This window comes from Malaclemys terrapin, chromosome 8 (genome assembly GCF_027887155.1).
Source record: "Malaclemys terrapin pileata isolate rMalTer1 chromosome 8, rMalTer1.hap1, whole genome shotgun sequence".
Taxonomy (NCBI): domain Eukaryota; kingdom Metazoa; phylum Chordata; order Testudines; family Emydidae; genus Malaclemys; species Malaclemys terrapin.
The window spans coordinates 45,528,857-45,556,733 of NC_071512.1; the positions used below are offsets into that span (position 1 = coordinate 45,528,857).

The 27,877-nt window shown below is 47.2% G+C and overlaps 1 protein-coding gene across 2 annotated transcripts; it reads left to right on the forward strand.

Annotated features, from left to right (window-relative positions):
* FAM78B (family with sequence similarity 78 member B) lies at positions 1-27,877 on the forward strand. Of its 2 annotated transcripts, none has more exons than XM_054038306.1 (2): positions 1-263; positions 26,551-27,877. In XM_054038306.1, exons 1-2 carry the CDS (start codon positions 1-3, stop codon positions 27,071-27,073), a joined length of 786 nt encoding a protein of 261 aa, XP_053894281.1. In that variant the 3' UTR covers positions 27,074-27,877. The 2 variants fall into 2 exon arrangements, with proteins under 2 accessions (XP_053894281.1, XP_053894282.1); XM_054038307.1 differs by lacking the exon at positions 1-263 and adding an exon at positions 787-798.

Here is a 27,877-nt window from a genome sequence, read left to right on the forward strand (position 1 = left end):
ATGGGCTGCCTGCAGAGCGTCGCGTGCAAGGCGCGCGTGCGGCGCGACAACATCGTCCTGAGCGACGTGTCCGCCACCATCGAGCCGGGCGCCACCGCCATCGAGGAGAGCTCGCCTGTCGTGCTGCGCTACCGCACGCCCTACTTCCGCGCCGCCGCCCGGGGCATCATGCCTCCCATCCCGCGCCGCCACACCTGGGTGGTGGGCTGGGTGCAGGCCTGCAACCACATGGAGTTCTACAACACCTACAGCGACCTGGGCATGTAAGGGACCCCCGGTATCCCCATATCCTCTCCTGCACCCCCACATCCCGTCCTGTACCCCCCTGTAACCACATGGAGTTCTACAACACCTACAGCGACCTGGGCATGTAAGGGACCCCCGGTATCCCCATATCCTCTCCTGCACCCCCACATCCCGTCCTGTACCCCCCTGTAACCACATGGAGTTCTACAACACCTACAGCGACCTGGGCATGTAAGGGACCCCCGGTATCCCCATATCCTCTCCTGCACCCCCACATCCCGTCCTGTACCCCCCTGTAACCACATGGAGTTCTACAACACCTACAGCGACCTGGGCATGTAAGGGACCCCCGGTATCCCCATATCCTCTCCTGCACCCCCACATCCCGTCCTGTACCCCCCTGTAACCACATGGAGTTCTACAACACCTACAGCGACCTGGGCATGTAAGGGATCCCCGGTATCCCCATATCCTCTCCTGCACCCCCACATCCCGTCCTGTACCCCCCTGTAACCACATGGAGTTCTACAACACCTACAGCGACCTGGGCATGTAAGGGACCCCCGGTATCCCCATATCCTCTCCTGCACCCCCACATCCCGTCCTGTACCCCCCTGTAACCACATGGAGTTCTACAACACGTACAGTGACCTGAGCATCTAAGGGACCCCCGGTACCCCCATATTCTCTCCTGCACTCTGACATCCCACCCTGCAACCCGGTACCCCTACCCCCACCCTGCACACCCCCCCCACAACCGCATGGAGTTCTACAACACCTACAGTGACCTGGGCATGTATGGGACCCCCCCTGTGCCCCTATATCCCCCTGCACCCACCCTGCTCCCTGGTACTCCTACCCCTGCCCTGCACTCCCACCCTGTAACTACATGGAGTTCTATAACACAGCAATCTGGGCATGTAAGGGACCCTGGCATCCCTCTGCACCCCACATCCTACTCTGCACCCCACATCTGCCTGATACTCCCCATGCATCCCTCAACCCCCAACCTGTAACATCTACAGCAACTTGGTTGTGTAAAGTCATCCCCTCCGCCTCCATACCATCCCCTACAACACCTACAGTGACCTGGGCATGTAAAGGACTGCAGTTACCCCACCCCCTCCACGTTCCTTTGCCCTTCCAGCCTCGCCCTCCCCATTTCACCCCCCCATCCCTTACAGCACCTATAGTGGCCTGTGCATGTACGGGACACCAACAGCCCATCTCACATCACCCCATTTCCCACTCTGCACCCCAGCACTAGAAGGGAAGGGTTCTGTCACTTTAAGAGCATGGAAGGAGAGAAAGCGCTAACCTATTAACATTGCATGGACAGTGGGAATCCCGCCAGCCATTTATTGCTGTGTGTGTCTCTGTGTGTGTGTTTTGCAGCTCAACTTGGTAGAATAGGGGTGAGCAAAATTGCTTCCCTGCCTGTTGCCTGGGAATGCTAAGGCTGGTTCGGATTCTCTTCTGCCTGCTTGCGTGGAAGGGAGTGGTGCAGGAAGTCTTCCTGTTAATGCTGGGATTTCCAGCCTCCCCGTGAATGCAGAGTATCCGGGTGTCCCATTCTGTTTTGCTTGAAGTGTTCATTGACAAATGTCACCCTGTGGAACCAGAGAGAGCGGAAAGATCCCCACATTCCTCTGAGTGCTTTGTGGAATTGTCATTGTGTGCGTGTCCTGACTGGGAGCTGGCAGGCTCTGCTAATACCCACCTAATCATTATGCTGACACCCAGTTATCATGGGGAACGACTGTAATACTAGTGTAATGTTACTAAATTGGGCATATTGCATAAAACCCTACTGAAAGAACTGTTGGAAAAGGCTTGGGGGCATTCTCTTACAGAGAATGAAGAGCCCTGTACTGGTGTCAGCAATACCCTTTAATCTTCGGGCCTTCCTAATCACAAGTGTGCGCTGCTTTATGGTGCTATTACAGTGCACAGATCCTCACCCTTCTTAATGAGCAGCCTGTTACCTATGCGACACCAAGAAAGAGATGTGGTCTTGACTGTTAGGTGTAGTCGACAGCAGCTGAGATTGCTTATGATTTTATCCTCTGAATTTCATTTTAGGGCAGGAAGTGGATCAGGTGTTAAAGGTGTTTTGTTAGTTTTAGCTGTTAAATGAATACAAACTGTCTCGGCGCAATTCACAGCTGGTGAGAAACAATTCCTTTTTGAACGAGAGATGTGGCTTGCAAGGTTTGTCTTAAAACTTCTATGTAGTGGACTTGTAAGGGCTCTCTGGATTAATAGATGTTAAAGCCAAACAGGGCTGTTATGATCATCTCTTGCATAACACAGGCAGAGAACTTCACCCAGTGATTCCTGAACCAAACCCATATCCAAGTCCCTGATAGCTATCTTGAATCAATCCAAAAGGTAACCAATTAAAATGAAGCCAAGGTGCCTTGTAGGTTTTGGTTCTAGTCTGCTGGGTGCTTAATTGTAATACTAGTCATGCTTCAGGAATTCGAGTCAAAGGCTATAGAAAGACTGCACCATCTAAGTACTTTTTAAAACCGGAGGTGGACTTAGTGTTTTATCAGGAATTGTTGGCACTTATAAGAGTTATTATCGGTTGATGACTCTGGCTAGTGCATCCTTCTCTAGATGCATCTGGGTTGTGGGAATGTAGAGGAGGCTTATTATAGTAGATGAATTGTATCTTTTTTTTAAAAAAAGGAATATTTGTGTTTGTGTTCTGTGTGTAACCGTCATTACAAACTTAATTTTTCCAGGCTAATAAGTGTGTGCTGATAACTTGGGAGAGAGCTGAAAAATGGAGCCATGTGCTTTGTTTGTTGTGTTGGAGTCTTGTTTTCCACAGCCTAAAAAAGGTGATGTGTCTTTTATGGACTTGTATTATACTCCCTGCGCTGGCATTTGGGTGCAGTGCATGTGAAAATGGACATGAATTTATGATTGCTGAGTTTGCAATTGAGTGAATGTGGACTGTGTTGCTGGGTAGAGGTCGTGCCTCGGCATCTGAACATTGCATGCTTCATTATTAGGAACCTTGTTGTCTTATGCTGTGTACCGCGTGCTGCCGCTTATTCCTGCACAAAATGGCGGTAAAATGCTTCCCAGTAAAGTAGTGGTAGGGTTTTATGCTTGCTTTGCCCTTAGTGAAATGAGGACATGATATGTAGGGCAATAGCGAATCAGGCTTTTTGTGTGTGGCTCTATATCATAAAGACTGCTCCGAGTGCTTCCTAAACAAGGAAAATGTTCAGAAAAATCAAGCTGCTCCTTGAAACATGTTTTATTAAGGGACCAATAACACCCCCCCCATCTGAAGTTCTCTGTATTTTGGGGTTTCCTGTAATGTGCATTGTGGTAGTACCCGAGGCCGTGTCTACACTGCAAACTTTGGTTGATGTAAGCTATGTCGACATAAAGCCACCACTGTTGGTATTTAGCTTGTACGCATACATACTTGCCTCTTTGCATTGGTGCTGTGTGTACTCAGTAGGAATGCGTGTGTCAGTGCACAGTGCAGTGCACCATGGGTAGGTATACCAATGTGCAACTTGTCATTTTCCGGTGCACTGTCTTTTGGGAAATTTTGGCACTGCATGGTGAGGCAAAAATGAGTCACGCAGCGATGACTGGGAGTGAGGGGTCAATTCCCATCATACAACTTTCTCCATCCCATAATGCCATTCCTATCCCACAATTTTTGCGCCTTTTTTAAAAATCCTACAAACATGCACTGACAGAAGCATGGAGCCTGCACAGCTCTGCACTATTGTCATGTTCATCTGGAATCTGCAGAGCCACAAGAAGGGCTGCAGCAGAGGGGAAATGATGATTGCTGTGGGATATAGCAAAAACCAATTTAAGATTGATGATGGTGTTTATAGAGCAGCTGCAGACTTGGAGAGCTCCTTCTGGGCCTGACAATTTAAGCACTGACTGGTGGGATCACATCACAATGTAGGTTTGGGAGGACGAGCAGTGGCTGCAGAACTTTTGGGTGCGGAAGGTCACATTCCTGGATGTGTGGTTCGAGCTCGCCCCAGCCCTCCAGCGCAGGGACACCAGAATGAATCATTGAATCATAGAAGATTAGGGTTGGAAGAGACTTCAGGAGGTCATCTAGTCTAACCCCCTGCTTAAAGCAGGACCAACACCAACTAAATCATCCCAGACAGGGCTTTGTCAAGCTGGGCTGCGCTGACAATTGAGAAGCAAGAGGTGATGACACTGTGGAAGCTTGCAACGCCAGATTGCTGCCAGTTAGCAGGAATTCAGTTTGGAGTTGGAAAATCCACTCTGGGGGCCGTTGTCATGCAAGTGCGCAGGGCCATTAATTGTCTCCTGCTATGCAGGACTGTGACTGTCGGCAATGTGTGGGACCATAGTGGATGGATTTGCCACAATGTGGTTCCTGAACTGCAGTGTGGCGATAGCACACACATATCTATTTTGGCACCAGTCCACTTTGGCACGGAGTACACCAACAGAAAGGGCTACTTTTCTTTGGTTTTGCAAGTATTGGTGGATCGCTTCATCGACTTCAAAGTTGGTTAGTCTGGGAAGGTGCATGATGCTTGTATCTTTAAGAACACAGATCTGTTTGGAAAGCTACAAGCAGGAACTTTCTTTCCTGACTGGCAGATTTATCACTGGCAGTGCTGAAATGCCAGTAGTGAACCTGGAAGACCCAGCCTCCCCCTTACTCCTCTGGCTCATGAAGCCATACATCGACCGCCTCAACAGCACCAAGCAAAGATTCAGCTACTGGTGCTTGGTGCAAATTTGGAATTATAATACTGTTTGCTAATGCACCTGTTAATGTTGTGGTGCATGCTGTACTTTTATAATTATTGCACTGTTTGTCACTGATCCCATGAGTTCTGTACAATACCAAATAGCTGGGCACTTTCAGTAATACTAGGCATGCGGTATCATAGGTTGTGAAATAAACATGAATTACATTCTCAAAAATATATTTTTATTGTGTACCAAGACCAGTGCATAGACACTATATACAATTAAAGAACAAATACAAGAAAGACTTTGGAAATAAAGGAAAAGAACCAAACAAGGTGAAGGAACATTCATGTTCATTTCAGTCCATTTCGGCTACACATACAGGAACAATGGCTCTCACTGGTTAATGTATGTGAAGCTGGGTTGTCCCCTGGTGCAGAGTGGTAGGGGTGGGGATGTGACCCTTGATGCCATGTGAAATGTTGATGGAGGCTGTAGGGAGATGATGCAGTGGAGCTCTCCACTGACTGCAAAGGGAGGTGAGGCTGTGATTGTTGAACCTGTAGGTCCACTGGAGTCTGCAGCATCTGTGCTACTTGTAGTACTTCCCCATTATGTCCTGATGCATCTCACTCTCCCATGGGTGGCCGGTATAATAGGTCAGGGAAGGCTGAGTTGCAGGTTTGGCGGAGGAAGTTTTTGCTTATTATTATGCCCCATGCAGGATCTGGGGTGGCTGAGGAGGCGGTATTTGCTATTCAGCTTCCTGGGTTCATCGGTAATCTCCCCAGATTACTGAGTAACAGATTACCTCCTCAGCTGCCCCAGAACATGCATGGGGCATATCAAAAGCTTGGGTTCTTCTCCCAGAAAAGAAGAAACCAGTGCTTTCCCCATGGGGTGGCTTGGGGTCTAGGAAGGTGCGACATGTCTGGGGGGGTGGGGGCGGGGTTGGCTGGCCCGGGGCTCCTCTGGCCGCACCGGGGCGTGTGTGTGTGTGGGGGGGCTCAGTGCTCTGGTGGCGGGAGGGGGCTCAGGGCTCCAGCTGGCCCCTGGGCTCCTCTGGCCGGATGTGTATGTGTGTGTGTCTCGGGGCTCTGGCTGTGGGGAGGGAGGGGGCATGCAGGCAGAAGGGATGGAGCTGGGGGCTGGCCTCCCCAAATGGGGGCTCCGCCCATGCCCTCTCCTTTTCCTGCTGGGACTCCTGTCCACTTCTTCCTTCTCCAGGCTGTCTGCAATGTTCATCCTCCAGGCCCTTAGCTCATGGTCTGATGCAGCCCTGGCTTGCAAGATCTCACTGAACATGTCATCCCAAGTCCTCTTCTTTCTCCTCCTCATCTGACTCAGGTGTTCCATGGGTGCTGCAATGTCAGTAGCTGCAGATAAAGCACACACAGGTACTATTGCCCATAGAGTCACAACGGAAACACAAGGTCAGATTTAGAACTTCCTTCCCTTGCGCCCCTAAAGTTTTAAACCAGACATGTTTATTGACACTTCTGCTTCAGGAGGCTTGTGCACAGCCCCACTTGCAGCTCCAGCCACGGTGAGCATGGCCTGCTAAGGTGGGGGTGGGGGGTGGAATGAGAAGTGAATTGTTCAGTTTCATGAAACTACAAGTATAGAGCACTGAGCACTGGCACTGTTTTCAACCAGCCCTGGTATGTCTACACTACCCGCTGGATTGGCGGGCAGTGATCAATCCATCAGGAGTCGATTTATCGTGTCTAGTCTAGACATGATAAATTGATCCCCGAGCGCTCTCCCATCAACTCCTGTATTACACCGCTGCGAGAGGCGCAGGCAGAGTCGATGGGGAGCGCAGCAGTCGACTCACCGCGGTGAAGACACCACGGTAAGTCGATGTTAAGTACGTCAACTTCAGCTACGTTATTCATGTAACTGAAGTTGCGTAACTTAGATTGATTCCCCCACCCCCAGTGTAGACCAGGCCCAAGGCACAGAGAGCACAGCTGCTGCTGGCATCCTGAAGCTGCCTGGGCCCGTAGGCCGCTAGGCTGTTTACTAGAGTGGTGTCTGCTGAAATTATTGTGGAGTGGCATGGGAAAGCGTCCTACTGCCAAGTAAGAAACTAGGCTGCCGTCCCAAGAAAGTTTTGGGAGAGGATTGCAGAGGACCTCTATGAAGGTTTCATCAGGATCTCTCAGGAGGAGTCAAGGGACTTCCCTCTGTACATAAACAAACTGCTCTGCACAGCCTCTCCTCCCCCTGCCCCACCCCATGTCTACAGGTCGTATTGCTACTTCTTACTAATACGAGTAAATTAATAAAAAGTAATTAGCTGTATCCTGCTCCGCTGGGGCTGGGCACCATCAGTAATGGGAAATGTATTCACACACTTTCTCGAGGCTCCTTCCCCTGCATTGGGTTCATCCGTGCTCAACTGCAGTGGAGACTCAAACAGGTCCTGGCTTGCAGCATAGCTGCCCCCTCCCTCAGTCACATGTCCACCTTCCACCTCCTTGTCCTTGCTGTTCACGGCAGGGGTGTGTGTCTCGGGGTCCCTGGAGGTGTCAGGTCTCGTCTGCAGGCTGGTGGTGGGGGTCTCTGCCATGCATGTAGCTTGTTGAAAAAGTGGCATGTTTGTGGCTCGGCCTCGGACTGACTGTTGCCTTGTGGTATGCCTGGCGTGTTTCCTTTGCTTTGCCAGAAGCTGGGACTGCATGATGGGATGGATCACTTGAAATTGCCTGTTAGGTTCGTTCCCTTGGGAGCCTCTGTTACTGGCCACAGGACACTGGGCTAGATGGTCAATCAGTCTGACCCAGTATGGCCGTTCTTATGTTCACTGCTGCCAATCCCTCTTGTTCCCCTTTGCCCGCATGCCCTGTGAAATCTGCTCATAGAGGTCCATGATTCTTTGGCTGTTCTGTAGCTGTGCCTGCACAGCCTCTTCTCCCCACAGGCCCAGGAGATCCAATACCTCCTGTCTGCTCCAGACCGGAGCTGGGTGTGCTTGCCAAGCTGGGCAATCCAGGAAAGGCATTGCAAAAATTCATGAGGTTTTTAAACAAGGGAGGGTGGCCTCTGGTTTCCATGGCTGCTGGGCAGTGGAGCTCACAATTGTGACCAGAGCAGTCATTGTCAAGCATTGTGCGACAGCTGCTGGAGGACTTTTAGGGTCAACGCAGGTCACGCAGTGTCTACATTTGCACTGTGTCAGCATCAGTACATGGCCGTGTTACTGTGTCACCATGATGGGGCACTCGCATTGGCGGGAGACACACACAAATGTAGACACATGCACAACTAGGTTGACGCGAGGTGGCTTACGTCAACCTAACTTTGTAGTGTAGACCAGCCCTGAGTTTGGGCGTAAACCAGAATGCAGGAGGTTCAAATATAAGGGTGCCTGCTATCTTTGGCTCACTTCGATGTGTAGCTGTATTAAAAACAAACATCAAAGTGTATGTGTTGGGGTGAAGAGGGAAGCATCTGACTATGTTATATCCATTGTTTGGGTACATAATGGGAGGCGGTGTCCTCTAGTGGATAGGGCACTGCACTTAGGAAACCTGGGCTGTCTGCCACTGCTCTGCTCTGTGACCATGGACAAGTCACTCCCCTCTCTGTGCCCTGTAAAAGGGCGATTGTGACACTTGGATGCAGATTGTGGAGATTGTGAAGTATTGTAGGGTCTATGGAGGAAAAGAGCTAGGTATTATCATCTGGAGTAATTCCTTCCTTTTCTCCACTTGGGTCATAACAACATTATTTTAAATATAGTTTGAATTCCCTTGTTTTCTTTTACATGTTTGTTCTGTTTTTTGATGCTACGCGTTTCACAACTCTTTCAGGTACTAAGCCCCCCTTTTATAAAATACAGCTTTGTTTTGTTTTTGAAGGGGGCTTACCCTGAAGGTTACAGGTGCAGAAGTATACAGTAATGCTATTTGCAAATGGGAGTTATAAGGAAAAAAAATCCCATGTAAGTTTAGTTCTTGATACCTACTCTGAGTCCTCCTTACTGCAAAGTGAAATAGAGCATGTGCGTGTGGGCTAGGGTGTGTTTTGTGAAAAGCATGCTTATAAAAGCCTCTCTTACTGGATCTTGTTAGCTAAGCTACTTATATGGCCCCCATTGCCCTAGATTTTGAGGCGCTAACATACTATCTTTCATCTGTCTGAGGTCTTGTCTACATGAGGAAATTTACTAGCATTATTATGCAACATAAGCAAAACTGAAAATCTGCTATTCCACATAAGAGAATCCATATGGGAAGCTATAGCAGTATAATTATACTGATATAGTAATACTGGTAAGTTTTCCTGTGTAAACGAGCCCTAAAGGTTTTCTGTTGTTGCCCATCACCATAGTGTTTGAGAATCTTCTATGTATAATCTATAGCAATAGCCAAGTCCCTAGGGGACTTTTGGTGGCTTGTCTGAACACGGAGTTTGCGCATGGTAAGCTGGGGCGTAAATCTGCCATGTGCTAGCTGTGCAGTAACTGGCTGTGTGGGCCCTGCAACTGCACACTAAGTGACTTACTCGTGTTTCAGAGTGAGGTAGATCAAAGTGCACTTACCTTAGACCTTTGTCCCTCCTGTGCCGCTGACACACCAGGCAGTCCAGTTCTCCCCTGATTATGGTCACTCGCTAGTTGTGGTATTTCTGCCCAGGTGATGCCACCACATTCAGTATCCTCTCTCACTGTCCTCTGCCAGTTCTTCTTTGGCCTTCCTCATAGAAGATTGTAGCACTGTCTGACAGCAACTTGCCATTCCTTGCCCATCTTGTCTCACTGAGGCCAAGTACATTCAGATGCTATTTTTTTCACGTCTCAAGTAGCCTGTGCCAGCTTTCCCGTACTGTACAAAGTATGTACATTCCATGCCCCTGCTCTTGTTACAGATTTGGTTGTCAGGATTCAATGTCTCAAGCTCTCAGCTTCCTTTCAACTGCCACTGAGTTCTGTCGTACTTGGGTTTTGAGTTCCAGCTGCACCTACCGTCCTCCGGTTTTGGTTTAACTTAACGATTTCTGGTGCGGTAAGGTTTTACCCAAGTGGGTCGCAAACCCAATTGCAAAACCCTCCTCTCTTATCCAGGCTTGGCACCCGCACTGTTGCTAACCGTGGCAGAGTTAAAGTGCACTAGTGAACTTTTGGTGCATGCTAGTAGAATCCACACAGTTAGTGCGCTATAGATTTAAACTCCAGCTCACCGCATTAACTAGCCATCTAGACAAGCCCTTGGAGTCTCTGGCTCTGCTCCCTCTTAAGGGAAAAACACTGCTTAGGATTTTTTGTTTTGTTTTTAGATTTTATTAGTTTACTTTAAAAATCAAACAATCTTTAAAGTATTTATGTCCACAGTACTGTTGTGGGGGAGGGGAACATCCCTTCATGACACCTCAGCGAGGTACTATTATCCCATTTTACGGATGGGGAGCTGAAACTGAGGCTAGGTCTACGCTACGGGGGGGGAGGGTCAACCTAAGATCCGCAACTTCAGCTATGTGAATAGCATAGCTGAAGTTGCGTATTTTAGGTCGACTTACCTGGCTGTGAGGACAGCGGCAAGTCGACCGCTGCCGCGCCGCCGTCGACTCCGCTTCCGCCTCTTGCCGCGGTGGATTTCCGGAGTCGACGGCAGAGCCATCAGGGTTCGATTTTTATCGCGTCTTCACTAGACACGCTAAGTCGATCCCCAATAGATCGATTGCTACCCGCCGATCCGGCGGGTAGTGAAGACGTGCCTACAGAGAAAATGAGTCCCAAGCCAGCTTCTAACCCAGGGGTCTGCAACCTTTCAGAAGTGGTGTGCCGAGTCTTCATTTATTCACTTTAATTTAAGGTTTTGCGTGCCAGTAATACATTTTAACGTTTTCAGAAGGTCACTTTCTATAAGTCTATAATATATAACTAAACTATTGTTGTATGTTAAGTAAATAAGGTTTTAAAATGTTTAAGAAGCTTCATTTAAAATTAAATTAAAATGCAGAGTCCCCTGGACCGGTATCCAGGACCTAGGCAGTGTGAGTGCCACTGAAAATCAGCTCGCGTGCCGCCTTCGACACATGTGCCATAGGTTGCCTACCCTTGTTCTAACCCCTGGACCATCCTTCCTCTCCTCTCTGGAGTCTCGTTCTCATTTGGAATTGGCCCTTGGAGCACCTCAGTCATATTTTGCTTCCTAGTTTTCCCCCTGTTCTGGGGTGACAAGTTGGCTGCGCCAAGTGCAGGTACTTTTCCTGGTGCAATGATGCAGCTGTGCTGGGGATGGAACAGAGATGCTGCCCATTCCCCGCTGTTTCTGTCCACTCCCCATCCGTGTGCTTGGACGAAGCAGCATGGAGGCAGCTGTCTTAGGCCAAAGTCAGGAAATGCCAATGTTCCAGCAGCAGGGTGTTTTCAGCCCTGTTCCATGTTCTGTGTTTCAGAGCACGCAGGGCCGTGACAAAACAAAAATAGATTGAGCTGCAAACTTAACACAGAAACCAGAACTAGGAGTTAGCCCGTGTGTGTAACCCAGCTGCAATGACACTGCTGGGGGAAACTGAACTCTGCATTTCCTGATTGATCAATGGATCTATCTTAGGTGCTCGCAGAAGGAAGAATGGCCTGATGGATTGGGCATTGGCTCAATTCCTAGCTCAGCTGCAGACTCCCTGTGTGAACCTTGGGCAAGTCACTGAATTTCTCTGTGAGTCAGTTCCTCAGCTATGAAATTGGGCTGATTTTTCTCTACCTGAATGACTGGGGTGTTGTGAGGATAAAATCCATTCATGATGGTGAGGCTCTCAGGTAGTGTGGTCATGAGGGCCACATGAGAACCTAGATAGACAGATGGCCCTGTGACAGGCTGATCAAGTATTCTGAGGGGCTTTCTGGGTTTTTTTTCATGCTTTTTGGATGCTTTTTTTTTTCTTGTCTTCCCTCAGAGTTTATTTTATGGGTTGGGTGATTATAGCCCATAAACACACCTGGGTACCAGATATTGCTATCAAGGGCCTCTAATGACTGTAACAGGTTAGACTATTAAGTCAATGGGGAATAGTATAATGAGGAGAACAGAGTGTCAGCAGGTATTTCCTGGGACTGGGGCAGTCCATGTGCTAATGTTGCCAAATCCTGGGATGTGTGTTGGTTGCTTGGTTTGGCCCTTTTCTCCCTGCCCTTTCCCAACCTGGATCAGTAAAAAAAACTTTCATCTTTATCTGCCTGTAGCCCCAGTGTTATAAGCCAACCCACCCATTTAGCATCTTTGTCATATGGTGCCAGGGTGGGATGTGGCTTAGATGCTAAACAGAAATAAAACAACCCAGGAAACCAGGGCTGCAGAGTCTCAGGTGGATGCCCAGTGCTTAATGTGCCTGGGCTGAGCCCTGGGGCCTAGTTGCTTGAGCCCTGGCATTTCTTTCATTATAGATTAAGCACTGTGGGTGCCCTAAGCCCTGCTCCTGATTAACAGTGCAGCTTAAAGCTGCACTGACGCAGCCTGTTTTGCGTTTAATTTCCTAGATTTAGTAGAAGGGCAAACAGAAAATCTGTTGCTGATTTAAGAGCTTTGCTGTTGGAGTTGGGATTGCCTCAGGCTGACCAGCGTGCGCTCTGCTGGCTTTGCAGGGTGTCTCAGGGCCTGATCCAGCCCCCGGGGAGTCAATGGAAAGGAGCCCGTTACCTTCGCCAGGAGCTGGGTCAGGCCCAGGTGTGCCCCTGTAGACAGAAGGGGACTCTCTCTTGTGCAGTGTCAATGTGTAGTAGCACATGCTTGTTAAATGAAAGTCAGACCAGGCCAAGCTCGGGCTATGACTTGGCCCAGCCTTTTTGTGCTGTGGCCCTGCCTTAAAAGCATGTGCAGAGGGGAATTAGTTCCACGCCTCTGTAACAAAAAACGCCAGACACCATTCTGCTCACACTGGGAAAACCCTCATCTCTGAGCAAGGTCCCAGCGTAGAACAGGGATGGCTCCACGGTGGGCTGTGAGCCTGTGAAAACTGGGGGAAATGAGGGTCGGCTAGAAAGGAAACCATTTTGTAACTTTAACTCTTGCGGTCATGATGGCTGTAGTATTGTTGGCAGCGCGGCTGCCATGGTCCTTAGGGGATGGTCAGATGCCCCTTTCCTTTTCTGGCTTGCTGTGATACATATGTGCTAGCTGCTTCTGCAGACACTGTCCCTGCCACAAAGAGTTTACAGTGAAAAAGGCAGGGGAGGGGCATGGGTCTCAGGAGGAAAACCAGGTGGTCAGGGGATTAAGGGCACAAGGCATGATAACTCCAGTGCTATTTGGTTGTGATGTAAGCCTGGCCTCTTTTCCACAGTAGGCGATGCTGCAAAGGCAGGTTTTAGGAGCAATTAGAATGAGTTAGGGCGTGATGACTAGTTCATAGAAGGTCACCCAAAGCAAAGGGACAGCACGGAGGCCAGTGGGGTCTGGAATCTGGTGTTCTTAGGAGGCCAGGGAATAGGGTGACCAGATGTCCCGATTTTATAGGGACAGTCCTGATATTCGGGAATTTTTCTTATATGGGCACATATTACCCCCCACACTCTGTCCTGATTTTTCATACTTGCTGTCTGGTCACCCTACCAGGGAGAGAGACCAGGCCAGACGTGTGGGCAGGCGCTGCGCTATGCAGGGGCTTGAAGGTGAGGCTTTGTCCAGAGTTGATAGGCGGCGGAAAGGGGAGCCAGTGGTGAGGAAGGAAGCTGGCTTGGCAACAGGGTTTTGTACAGGGCTGTGAGGGACAAGGTCACTGGCGCGAAGATGCAAGAGGAACAGGCCGCACTGGTGAAGGCGGGAGAGCAGCAGGGCAGAGATGAACGATTTGGCACTGGGATGGAGAGGAGAGGTTGAATTTGAGAGTGGTGGGAAGGCATTGGAGGCAGGATGTGGCTCCATTGTGCGTGTGGGAGCAGAGAACAGCCCCCCTGCAACTGTGGGGCTGGATGCTGACTGGAGGCGTTCTCCGGGGTGGAGCAGAAGGAAAGCAGTGCAGAGGGCCTGTGCGGGGAAAACAGGAGTTTGGTTTAGGTTGTGATAAGTGTGAGATGGGAGCCGGGTCTGACTGACAGGGAATCTGCTGTGAGATGTATTGCAACTGGCATCCCCCAGGGTCCAGCTTCCTGTGTGTGCAGTGTCCTGTGATCTATCTATGCTGGAGCTCAGTGCCCTGCAGGGGTGGCAGTACCCCAGTGAGCATCCCCCACTAGACCCTTCCTGGCTAAGGGGGAGAAGGTGGCAGGCAGGGCGCAAGGTGACCTTGTTTTAGAAATCGCAGACATACAGTTGGGGCAGCATTTTTTATAGGTTCATGGGACCCTAAAGTGCTCAGCATTCTGGTTCCGTGCTTTGATGCCGAACAGCAGAGTTGATCAGAGAGCAACTGAGCTCTGCCTTTCCCCCTGTGCCCCTCTGGCCCTCACTCTTCTCCTCTCTCTGCTTCTGATGGCCGTCCCTTCCTCTCTGCGTTCCCCCAAGCGGGGTCTTGCACTGATTAGACAGGGTCATTGACTCACTGGACTTCTCCTGCAATGACGTGTCATGTTAAGCTTGCGCCTTGTCTCATATGTGCTTCCTAGGGACCTGATTTGAAGCCCACTGAAGTCAGTAGAAGTCTTTCCAGCTCCATGTGAGGACAGCACCATAGAGGTGCACTGAACACTAAGTGGGCTGGCAATGTGTCTGCAACAAATGCTTGGCAGTTATAAAATACCCGATTACTGAGTAATCGTCTCTTCCTCTGCTTACAGAGCGGCAGATGACATGGGCCCGATGTTATTTAGCCCCTTTAAAAGTAATACTGCCATGGCTTTGATCCTTGCTGACCTCTCCTGGCCTTTGGTAAATTCTGTGGGTGATGTGTGGTTCTGTGTGTGGGGAGGAGGGGCATAGAAACCAAGCAGCAAGGTCACCAGGTTTTAGTATTTATGACCTCAGTGACTCTGAATATGTAGCATGGTGCAGGACCATTGCTGGCTTCGGAGAGACAAGTTCTGTCTTCTTGGTCATGAGAATGCAGCTGAGTTATGCATCGCCACGTCTTCCATATGCCCTTGTGCTGTATTCCCCGGTAATGCTCAGGTCACCACTGAATTCCTGCAGGAGAGAGAGAAAAGTCCCTGAGTGAGCAAATAGAAAGGACAATCGATCCCAGTGATATTCCTGTCAGGAGGTGTGCGAGATGCGTAATGCTGGGCTTGCAAGCATACCTGATCTGCTGCCCCCACACAAATTTCCTACAAAATGCACTAAACAAACACACAGGGAATCACCAAATGAAGCCAGAGGAATCTTGCAAGCAGACTTTAAAAGTGCCAGGTGCCCTCTCCTTCCCATTAAAACCTGCCTCCGAGGCCTCTCCAGAGCGGAACAGATGGTAACCCAGGAGGAAATGCTAGCAGCACCTCCCCCTGTAACCAGCTCTAGTTATGAGAGCTGCTCTGATTATATATACACATGAGAGAGACAGCGACTGCAGATCAGTGCCCAACACAGCTAGGTTTGTCCTCAGATTCACCCCTGTTATTAACCAGCTGTCTTTCGGATATCGGCATATGTGAAAACGAGGAATGTTTCCCTGTGGGGATGGTTTGGAATGGTGGGGTGCTGTGCCACAGGTTAGGGGGCTGTTCCCCTGCCTTCACTATTTAAGATTCCCCTTCTTCCACCCCAACCAGGCAGGGGCATTTGGGAGCGATTGGGGGATTTCAGAGTTTATAACAACCCAGCAGTAAATGCTGGCCATCAGCAGAAGGGAAGTGTTTGTGTGGGGATGTGACTAGAACAGGCTTGGCAGGAGACTCTCCACCTTCCCATATCTGTCCAGGCCTCAGGAGAGAGAGGTGAGCTAGGCTCAGTCTTGCATTATCAACCCTTTGCCTTTATTTCCCTTCTTGGCCACTGGTTTGAATCCAGCTCAGGTTGGCTAGTAGAGCTCGAATCTGTACCACCTTCCAGCACTTGGGTGCGAATAAAATCCTGTTTTAAAACCCCACTGTATGTTAAGAGAACAGTTCTTGAAGTTACAAAGTCCAGCACTCGGAAGTTAGGAAGAACTTGTGCCACCTTAATTCGCCCCTTGTGCATATGCATTATGAGTCTCTAATTACATGCTCACATGCTGTTTTTCCCCATAGGACCCTGGCTCATTCAGTGCAAAGATGGACGGTGCTCAGGGAATGAGGCGGCTGTTCAATGTTTCTTTTTATCCTCTTTATTCAATGTGATGCTCCAGGCCTTCCTCACTCCACATTGTCCAAACTGCTCTAAATTCAAAATTATTAATTTCCTCATGGCCTTTTCTGTAGTGCTGTAGTATCGGAGCCTCACAAACAGAACCAAATTTATCTTCACAACATAGCAGAGTATTTTCTCCAGGTTACAAATGGGGAACTGAAGTACAAAGAGATGTGGGACAAAATTTGCAGAAGCCTCCACTGCGTTTGGACTGGGTGCCCAATGTGTCTAGCTAAGGCCTGAGTTTTTGGAAGTGCTGAGCACTTGCAACTTCTATTGGGGCAGACCCTCCCTTGCTGTGAATATCTTAGCTTCATGGGGGTAGGACAGCCTGCATTAGCTGAGCTCCATAGAGCCAGGACCATTTACATGAGCTGAGGGTCTGCCCCATTGACTTGAATTCCATTTGTCCACACTCAGCACTTCTGAAAATCAGGCTTGAGTTTAGTGCTCAGAAAATGAGCAACAGGTTAGATCAAGTAGTGACCATCATTGAAAATTTTGGTCTAAGTGACTTGCCCAGCATCCTATAGGAAATTTGTGCCAGAGGCAGGGATAGAACCCAGCTTCCCCGGGTGACAGTTAATTGCCATAACAATCCATTCTCTTCCTGTACTTACCTGCCTCTCACTTTCTAGGTTCTGCAGCAAATGAGGCAGGGGTCCTACAAACAACAGCTTTATTCACTACACCACTCTGTTCCTCCCAAGAGGACATCCATCCTGTGCACTGAATAAGGCAGAGGTCCTGTGGAAACACTTGCATGTCTTCGTGTAATTAATGACTGTATCTTAATGCATACTCACAAGGGGGCTGAATTAAGCTTGTCCGGGCAACCTTGATTTGAGGGATTGGGGCCAGAGTGATTTGCCCAAGGGCCTAGTTGAGTGCTTTGACCACAAGACTATCCTTCCTCTTGACAAGAAAAGATTTTTCAATGGAGGTGGATATAGACAGTGCTTACACTTTCGTTATGCAGATTTGCAGGGAACGCCCCCTTGTAAGTGGCATGTAAAGGGTGCTGTCTCTCCCTGTCCCCTTCCCCACCGTCCTTTAGGGAGTAGGAGCTGCTGGTGCAGACACAGGTGCTGCAGTGCACTGGAATGAATCCTGTCCTGCTGAGTAATCGCTCTGGCCATGTTTAAACAATTGCTCTGCAACTGGGAAATGTGCTGAACTTGCCCTGCGCTGGTAGGGGGATTTCTCTGCCATACAATGAGGTCATCAATCCTTTCTGAAAAGATTTCCCTCCTCCCCCGAAGGTCTGTAAAGAGCTAAAAACTCATTCGTTGGACGCTGTGAAAACAGGCATGGATTGGCGTTGATTTCTTTGCAGTTATGACTTGATTCGGATTTGATTCTTGCAGCATGCATTGCATGTGCAGTGTGATGGCACTTCCTGAAATACTTTGATTTCTAATAAGGGTGTGAGATCAATAGTGACTAGGGAGTTAGTTAATGATGGTGTGATCTGGTGAGTGACAAGTGTGAGCATGCATGAGTGAGTGTGCACATGCGCAACAGTGCATGGACTGCTCACTTGTCACCTCTGGAGATGTGGGTTCAGATCCAAACTCAAGGTGCAGTTGAAATTGTGTGCACCGGGGTCTTGTGCGGGAAGTGGCATTATAGTACAGGACTAAGATGACTGGGCAGAGTGTGCGTCCTGGGAGTAGGGATGGGGAGCTGATCTCTTTGTTTTGTGAGATTTAGGATAACCCTAAATAAAAGCCATCCCTGAAGAGGTGCTTCCTTTGCTGATTTGTCTTTCAAGCAACAATGCAGACTGCCCCATGGGAGCGGTGACTCCAGGGATGGTTTCTCAGACTGCCGTTAGTAGCAGCTCGGGGTGTGATACTGACAGTGAGCTCTGGCTGAATTGATGGCTTGCCTGTGGAAAGCAGCCTCTCTTGTTATCTCACAGGCTAGAACAGACTGGCTCCCTATTTCTATTCCCCTCCTTTGCACCAAGGACCAAAGCCTGCCCTGCCACTACAAGAAATTCCACGTGGTGGAGAGGAGGCGCCTACGGAAGCAGATGCTGCTTCTTCAGTGGGTCAGGAATCGGGGCAATTGCATTTGGCTCTGGGGATTAGCATGAAGACAAAACAAAGACAAACACACACAAAAGGGGAGAGGAAAGAACAGCAAAGATAGAAAATGCAGCTGCTGTCTCTGGTGTTAACTTTCACTTGCAACCTCGCTGCTGGAGAAACCCAGGCCCAGCACATGGTCTGATCAGCAATGCCGAGACCTTGCAAACTCGTACCAGCATCGGGCTGTTTAGACATTGCATTTAGCTGCTCTTTCTGGTCACAGGCTCACAGCAGGGCTGCAAAGTATACAGTCTTGACTGGCTAAGCCAGATTCTTATTAGACATTAGAAAGACATTCAAAGTTAGAAAGATAGGGAAGAGAAGAATTAATGTAGCGAAGGAAAAGGACACACTTGGGGAGTAGGGGGTGATATTCGGGATTTAGCCAGAGCCAGTGGAGGTGGCAATGTCACCTGGATCCCTTCTCTCTGGCCTGGTCTGGTCAGGGCACCTTTCAGGATTAACATGAAGAAGGTCCAGGGTCCCAGGAGAAGGTGGCAATCATGATAACGAATCTCGTTCTGTCCCCTTTTTTAGCTTCTAGCCAGTGTTGCAGGGACAGCTTTCCCCCTCCCCCTGCCAAGTCTCTCTTTTGAGGACCCTCAAAGGGCAGTGATGGGTGGAATAGCCTATCCTCTCATTATTTTGCCCACCAATTAGGCCTAGTTTCCAACATACCAACTTTGGTTCACTGATTTCTGGTTCCACACTTTTCTTGTTTACAAAGCGTGATCTTAGCACAGCCCTTGAGTTAGATCAGTAGGCCTTTCTGTTTGGGCTAATTCAGTCTGTCTTTTTTGCACCTTTTCCCATCAGCATTTGTTGTTATAGGTTGTTGTGACATTTGATGAACTTTCACTTACTCTAAGTGTGAGCTCAACTGTAAAAAGTAATTTTGTAGGCCTACTTATTACAACAGAGCACAAGCTACGTAGCCTATCAAAAAGAAGGTGAAGAGGTGACTTGATTAAGGTTAGACCTACATAGGAAGAAGCCAACTTGTAACAAGATGCAGGGTCTGGAATCTGATGTTTGGAAAAATTCAAAATTCATGTTTAGCATGTCTGGAACAGCTTACCAAGGGAGGTGGGAAATGGGTCATTACTTGGAAACTTGACATTGAATTTGGATGCCATTCTAAACAATGAGCTCTAGTTCAGCCCTAAGTTATTAGCTTAGTAGAGCCCTGCTCACAGGTTACGTACTGCAGGGACTGCTGGTTAACATTCTGTGGTCTGTGCTATGCAGGAGGTCAGATAAGATGATCACAGTGGTTCCTCCTGGCCTGAAATTCTGTGCATCTCTGCCATTTGAATGGATGGAAGTAAAACCTTGGAGGGTCTGGAGTGCCTGCCCCGAGGAAAACACATTGTGTAATCTGGTGCCTTTCACAGGTTTTGTTTGTTTGTTTTTAAAAGTGCCAAATTTTGTAAAAAGTCACCTTTGTCTAAAATGCCAGAAAAGAAGCAAGATGTAAAAGTATTTTGCTCTTGAATTCTGGCTCAGCAGTTGGAGGAAGTGCCTGCCTGGTGCGCTCTGCAGGCTTGGATCCTGGGTTGTTCAATGGCATCACGTTTGGGTGTGGCATGGTGGGCTCTGTGCCATTCAGCTTTGCGAGGAAAAAGCACAACTCAAGAGGAAAGGGAAGAGCAGCTTTGTGTCTCTGAAGTGCTGCCTACCTGCTGCTGCCTTAGGGAGTGAATGCGTGACCCAAATCCTTGCATTCAATTAGCAGGTCAGAGTATTTTTTGCAGTGACTTGTGAGTGTTTGGGAATGTCAGAGAGAACTGATTTTATCCACATCTCAGGAAAATGTAACCCAGCTGTCACTTGCCAGGAGATGCAGTTGTAGGCAGCTGTTGGCCTCACAACTGTTACAGGCAAGAGCTCTGAATTAACAAGAGACTTCAACAAAAGCCAAGTGCACTTGTATTTTTATCCTCTTCTGACCCCCTTCCCCTTTCTTGGTACCCTGCATTGATAATGCTAACCTTTCAGAGCAAAGATCCTTCAGTGTCCAGCATGCTTACCTGATCTAAGACAGGACAGTAACAAAATGATGGATAGCTGTGTTTTATTGCCTGGTGCAGGGCACAGCTTTTAAAAGTCAGAATAAATGAATTCAGTAAACTAAAAAGAGGAAACATTTTTCTATTTCTGGCAACTTCAGAAGGAGGATGAGAGATCCGGTTCTTGGTCTTGTTATGGGGCATTTTGCAAAATCTAAACTGTCCTTAACTCCAGCAAGATCTGATCTGGACTGTTCTCCCAGGATACTTTGCAGGGATTTGGTTCTCATGACTATTCAAGTACAGTAGTACAATAAAAATATTCCCTACCCAGCCCCAGAACTCTGGCAACTGCTTCCCGGATTATGCTGTCAATGGAGTGGATGAGCGGCAACTGTGGCAGGTAGAAAGGGCCACTTTCCCCAGAAGAGAGCTGATGACGGAGAGCATGACCTAATGGACTCGGAAGTGAAATTTGCCCCAACCAGTTAGACTGCAGTCAAATTAATTTACAGGTGTGTTGGCAAAGCAAAGGCCTCCGTCCACAATGATTCTGAATCTGCAAAGAAACCAAGAATTTGAACTTGGAGGAGGCACTTGATTGCTCCCTGCAGTGGGGAAATGGCTCCCGAGTTGAAGGACCTTTCTTCTCTTTGCGCTCATGTTAGTGCATAGGTGTGACGTTATTGACATGAACTGTGACCATATAGATCATTGTCGCAACCAAGGTCCTCTAGTTGCACCAAATCTTGTACACAGGAGGTCAAGTAAGAAGTCTATGAAAAGGTTGTAATTTGCTGGTTATGCTGTCTGTATGTGTGTATGATTTTTGTATTTGAAGTTATGAATATTGGCTATGTACTTGTATCTCAATGTGTTTGATTCAAAGTAGCATCAGTGAAGCATTTGGTCAGCTTCTTGAGAAAGAATTATTCTGAGTAAGTGCCCAATAAAGAAACACTTAACTGACAATGGACCCTGGAAGACTCCAATCCACATCTGAGGAGCCTTCCTGGGAACATTCAAGCTCGCATGTAAGCAATGGCTGCCGCCTGCAAACTGAGTCATGCATGGACATGTAACTTGCCCATGTGACTCCAAACTCCATCTTGCTGCTGTGATTTTCCACTGTAAGAACAATGGGGTTTCTTTCCACATGGCAGAGGATATAAAAGGCCCTGGAAACCCCTCCATTTTGTCTTCAATCCTGCTTCTGACCTCTGGAGGAACTGTTCTTGAAACTGAAGCTCTGAACAAAGGACTGAACGACCCATCCAAGCTGGGATGTTTGTACCCCAGAGACTTGATTGGTTTAAATCAGCAATATTTCCCCAAGCCTGAACTAAGACATTTGCAATTGTTGTATGTATTTGATTCCATTTAACCAATTTTAACTCATCTATATCTTTCTTTTTATTAATAAACCTTTAGATTTTACATTCGAAAGGATTGGCAGCAGCATGATTTGTGGGTAAGATCTGACTGGTATATTGACCTGGGTCTGGGGCTTGGTCCTTTGGGATTGGGAGAACCTTTTTTCTTTTACCTGGGTATTGGTTTTCATAATCATTCATCCCCATAAGGAGTGGCTCTGGTGGTGATACTGGGAAACTGGAGTGTCTGAGGGAATTGCTTGTATGACTTCTGGTTAGCCAGTGGGGTAAAACCAAAGTCCTCTCTGTTTGGCTGGTTTGGTGTGCATTAGTAGTGAAGGATCCCCAGCCTTGGGCGGTGACTGCCCTACTTGTCCTGAATTAATATTCTCAGTAGTGTCCTGCCAACGGCCACTTTGTTACAATAGGGAAGGAGGTTCTTGTGACTAAGGCAAAAAACTGGACTCCAGGAAATAGCTTTGCTGTTGGCTTGTTGTGTGGCCTTGAGTCACTTATCTTATCACTTGGGTTATGATCACTTAGGCTGAGGTTTTCAAAGCCCACTAGGGCAGGAGTTCTCAAACTGGGGATCGCGAGGTTATTACATGGGGGGTCACGAGCTGTCAGCCTCCATCCCAAACCCCACTTTGCCTCCAGCATTTATAATGGTGTTAAATATATAAACAAGTGTTTTTAATTTATAATGGGGGGGTCACACTCAGAGGTTTACTATGTGAAAGGGGTCACCAGTACAATAGTTTGAGAAACACTGCACTAGGGGATTTAGCCACACAGTTCCTATTACCATTAAATTAATGGAAGTAAATGGTAAGGGGGATGTAATGCAATGCCAGACTAATCTGATTTGCTTCTTTGAAAAATAACTCTTTTTTTAGATAGGGGAAGTGCAGTAAATCCAATATACATGACACAAATCTGACATCAGGAATCAAAATACTCAAAAACCAGTGGGAGAACACTTTAACCTGTCTGGTCATTCAGTGACAGACCTGCGGGTGGCTATATTACAACAGAAAAACTTCAAAAACAGACTCCAAAGAGAGACTGCAGAGCTAGAATTGATATGCAAACTAGACACAATCAACTCCGGTTTGAATAAGGACTGGGAATGGCTGAGCCATTACAAACGTTGACTATCTCCCCTTGTAAGTACTCTCACACTTCTTATCACACTGTCTGTACTCGGCTAGCTTGATTATCACTTCAAAAGTTTTTTTTCTTTTTCTCTTAATTAATTGGCCTCTCAGAGTTAGTAAGACAACTCCCACCTGTTTATGCTCTCTGTATGTGTGTATATATATCTCCTCATTATATGTTCCATTCTATATGCATCCGAAGAAGTGGGCTGTAGTCCACGAAAGCTTATGCTCTAATAAATTTGTTAGTCTCTAAGGTGCCACAAGTACTCCTGTTCTTCTTTTTCCAATATACATGGACTTCAGTAAAGCATTTGACACTTTACCACACTGGAAATTACTAGTTAAGTTAGGGAGGATGGGGATCAGTACAGAATTGTTAAGTGGCTAAGGAACTGACTAAAGGGGAGAAGACAGTGGGTTATGCTGACAGGTGAATTATCAGACTGGAGGGAGGTTACTAGTGAAGTTTGCCAGAAAAAGTAAGAGTGCATTAATGAAATTTGCTGATGGTACACAATTGGGAGGCCTTGTCAATACAGAGTTGTATTGTACAGGTAGATCTGGTTGATCTCGAAGACTGGAATGAGAGAAATGGGATGAAAATTCACTAGTTCAAAGTGCAAGGTCATACACCGAGGGTCTAATAATAAGAATTTCTGCTACAAGCTGGGGCTCATCAGTTGGAAGCAACAGAGGAGAGAGACCTGGGTGTGTGGGTCGATCACTGGGCTATTAGCCACCGATATGATGTGGCTGTGAAAAAGGCCAGTGACATCCTAGGCTGTATCAGGCGAAGCATTTCCAGTAGAGATAGAGAGATGTTCATGCCATTGAACAAAGCATTGGTAAGACCTCATTTGAAGTACCTTGTACAGTTGTGATCACCCGTGTTCTAGAAAGATGAATTCAGACTGGAACCGGTGCAGAGAAGAGCTACTAAGATGATCAGGGGAATGGAGGGCCTGTTTTATGGGAGGAACTGGACGAGCCTGGCTTGTTCAGTCTAGCAAACAGAAGGCTGAGAGGCGATCTGATTGCTCTATGTAAATACATCAGGGGGTAAATACCAGGGAGGCTGAAGAGCTATTTAAGCTAAAGGGCAATACTGGCACAACTACAAATGGGTATAAACCGGCCATGAACGAATTCAGACTGGAAATGAGAAGGTGTCTAACCACCAGAGGGTGAGATTCTGGAGCAGCCTCCCAATCAGAGTTGTGGGCAAAGCACTTAATTAGTTTTAGGAGATAGCGGAACAGATTTTTCATTGTGATTGTATGATAGGGCTGGTTGTGGTGGTAGGGGGCAAGGCTCAGAAGCCCTGGGGCTCATTTCCAGTATATGTCTTATATTTCTGAAGAGCGTGCTTCAGGGTTTCAGCTGCCTACCTGCAGGGGTTAGGAAGGGATTCTCTCCCTCCTCCCCTCCCCCAGTGTATTCAGGGGTGGGATTTTTTGTTTATCATCTTCCTCTGAACTGTCAGGGCTGCTGTCTAGGGTGACCAGATAGCAAATGTGAAAAATCGGGACGGGGGTGGGGGGTAATAGGAGCCTATATAAGAAAAAGATCCAAATATCAGGACTGTCCCTATAAAATCGGGACATCTGGTCACCCTACCATGGCCAGAGATGGGACACTGGGCAGGGCCAGGGCTCTGAGGTGGCTCCGAGCATTCTCTGTCTCAGGTGCTTGGCTGGATGTTTCTTTCTCACGTGTTCAGGGTCTAACTGATCACCACGTGTGGGGTTGGGAAGGAATTTCCCCCTAGGTCAGATTGGCAGCAACCTTGGGGTGTTTCACCTTCCTCTGCAGCATGTGGGTCGCCTGCCAGGATTATCTGGGTCTATCTCACTTCCTCATTTCCCTGCTGTTGCGGGGGCCTCAAGTCCTGCTGCACCTCGGTCCCTCCTGTTCTATGCCTGTGGCACATAATACTCCAGTCTCCCGTGGGCTGTAATACTTTGGTCTATTTTGGTTGTTGGGTTTAGCGTGTGGTGCTGGGTGAGGATGGATGGCCTGTGATATGCTGGAGGTCAGACTAGGTCTGTGGTTCTCAGCCTGTTTACCATTGTGGGTCGCATATGAAGCTATCTGTGTTATGTGGGCTGCATCCACACAATGTATATATACGACCTGTATGGCCCTGAGGATGGGACACAGCTGTGTGCTGATTGGGCCGCAGGTTGGGAACCACTGGACTAGGTGATCTGATGGCTCCTTCTGGCCTTGAAATTTGTGATGAACATGAATATTTGTGTGGCTAAATCTCACTAGTCAGCCTTGAAAACCTGAGCCTGATCTGCTCTGTCACCAGTGTGCTGTGAGGAATTGGTCATTCATTTGAAAAGCAGGGTGGGATTTTGTGATGAAGATGCTGGATAAGTACTAGTTGAGATCTGACTGGGTTGTTCAGCTTATCGTATGTTACCTAGAGTGTGCTGAGCAATTTTGATGATGCAACAATGACTCCTTCAGCAGGATTGCAAGTACAAAATTGTTATCCTCTTATCTGTTTTCTTCTTCTCTCTCCAGCCAAACATTTCATCCTGTGAGTGTTAGCACAGAGCTTCTTGTCTTTAATAATGCCCCCTAGACCAGGGTGAATAAAAATTAATGGCTTTTTAAAAAATGGATTTTTTAATTTAAATTAAATACAAGTTTATTTTTAGAAATCTTATGTGAAATTATGACAGCATGTATTAAGGTCTAAATTTAATCGATTAAAATCATATAAATTACATTTAAAAACATAAGCAGTATATGTTTACTGCCAAAGTTTTCAAGAAAGTCAAATCACTGAACAGATAGAAATCACGGGCTAAGCACCGCAACCAGAAAAGTAGCATTTTCTGCAGGTGCAGCGAGAATGTTTTCTTCATTTCTGTGTATTTAACTAGTTTAGTTCAATGATTAGTTCATGCAGAGTTAAAAACCAGTAGGAAGATGAAAAAGCAGGAAAGCTTGTTTTCCTCTTCCAATCTATTAATAAAAACTAGGTCTGAGAGGATGAGATCTGTCGGAATCTGATACTTTGAAGGACACAGTGATAGGAAACAATCAATTTCATTTACTAACTACAAATAATACTTCCTTGCATTAATAAATCAGTTCTAAATGCAAACCCTGTTTTGATAAACTTTTTTTCTTGTATATCCAGCACATTTAAGGTAGATTTATTTAACTAATTTAAAAAATGAAAATGCTATGGGTTTTTTGCATTTTTAATTGCATTCAAATTCCCATCTAAACAGAATTTGACACTAAGCACAAGTAAAAAAAATTAATCATCTGGTAAATAAGAAATGCATTATCCACCATTTTCTAACATAATGAAAATGTAAAAAATAAGAATCTGTATAAATGTAATTTAAGCGGTGTAATTGCTTAAATAAATGTGTATAGACACAGTGTATCTTCTCGGTTCATAAAAAAAGCACTAAATTTTGCATAAAGGGTATATTTAGTTGCAACTCAACGTGTTTTAATGGTTGTCAACCAGTGAGAATCAACCTTTTTTTTTTAGGAAAATAACTAAAAAGTACAAATGCAAAACACAGTTAAAATGAAGGAAAATCAAGGTTTCCTGCTTGCTGATTTAAATCATGATTAAAATCAGTGATTTTAAAATGCTTTGATTTAAATCAGCTCACCCTGCTGTAGACTACAGAACTACCCAGTAGTTGTTGCTGCAGCTTCATTTATAACCTGGTTCTTTCGTTTTCATTCCCTAGGTCCAGCTGGGAACTTCCTGACTTGCGAGAAGGGAGAGTAAAAGCCATCAGTGACTCTGATGGTGTGAGCTACCCCTGGTATGGGAACACCACGGAAACGGTGACCTTGGTTGGGCCCACTAACAAGGTCTCCCGGTTCTCAGTCAGTATGAATGACAATTTTTACCCCAGCGTGACATGGGCTGTCCCTGTGAGTGACAGCAATGTACCACTGCTGACCAGGATTAAGAGGGATCAGAGCTTTACCACGTGGCTAGTAGCCATGAATATGACCACCAAGGAGAAGATCATCCTGCAGACTATAAAGTGGAGGATGCGTGTGGACATTGAAGTGGATCCCCTGCAGCTCCTGGGGCAGCGAGCACGACTAGTGGGAAGGACTCATCAAGAGCAGCCCCGGATTCTGAGCCGAATGGAACCCATCCCGCCAAACGCACTAGTGAAACCCAATGCCAATGATGCCCAAGTCCTCATGTGGAGACCTAAACGAGGCCAGCCTTTGATAGTGATACCTCCCAAGTAGATGGTGTGTGGGCGTGCATGCATGAGGACGTCATTGCTGTTGGTATGGTGCAAATGAACTGGATTTCTGAGCCAAAGCAGACCTCTGGTGAATGGAAACAGAGTTCCTCCTTATTCAGAAAGAATATGGTACTTGATAGTGGCCAAAGCTATGTCACAAAAGAGGAATTGCACAGCTGGTGGACTTCCGATGACATACCTGGGGGATTCTGTACTTCCAGGGTATTTTGGCTGGAAGAAGCTTTCTTATCTGAATAACTCATATTCCCTTGCCATAACATGCAAGGAATGAGAATATGATTAAACAGTGCCTGTGGCAAATGCTGCTTCCCAACCAATTAGATGTAGAAATGGAGACCATGCACACCAGATGTTCATGGTCTCCCAGTTCGATCCTACTGTCTGACCGATGGGGCGGGGTGTTACCACGTTTTTATACCTATGCAGTTTTGATTGATAATCAAATGATCACCTTGCTCATTGGAACTAAAAGAATGTTTACAAAGGGGGGAGGGGGGAATAACAACCCATACCATCTGTTCCACTTAGCTACAGACAAGCTCTGAGTCCACAAGGAACTGTCCAAGGTGCTGAACTGAAGAACAATGTGAACTACCTTCCTCTTCCCAAGAATAATTTCTTCAAACAGATTGAATTAAGAAATTTTGCATGCATCTCAGTGTGTTTCAAGTAGTTGTGAATGTAGGAGCTGCCATAGGTCTTTCCATCCTTTGAGTGAAATCCAAGGGAAATCTAGATGTAATTTAGTTCTAAGATACACTAATCTTTCCTGGCCCTCCATTTC

What these genes read in the sequence shown, in the direction of transcription:
- FAM78B (XM_054038306.1), top strand. Translation starts at nt 1, where the DNA reads ATGGGCTGCCTGCAGAGCGTCGCGTGCAAGGCGCGCGTGCGGCGCGAC. An exon ending in ACCTACAGCGACCTGGGCAT is followed by an intron (nt 264 to 26,550) that starts GTAAGGGACCCC and finishes TTCATTCCCTAG; the next exon opens with GTCCAGCTGGGAACTTCCTG.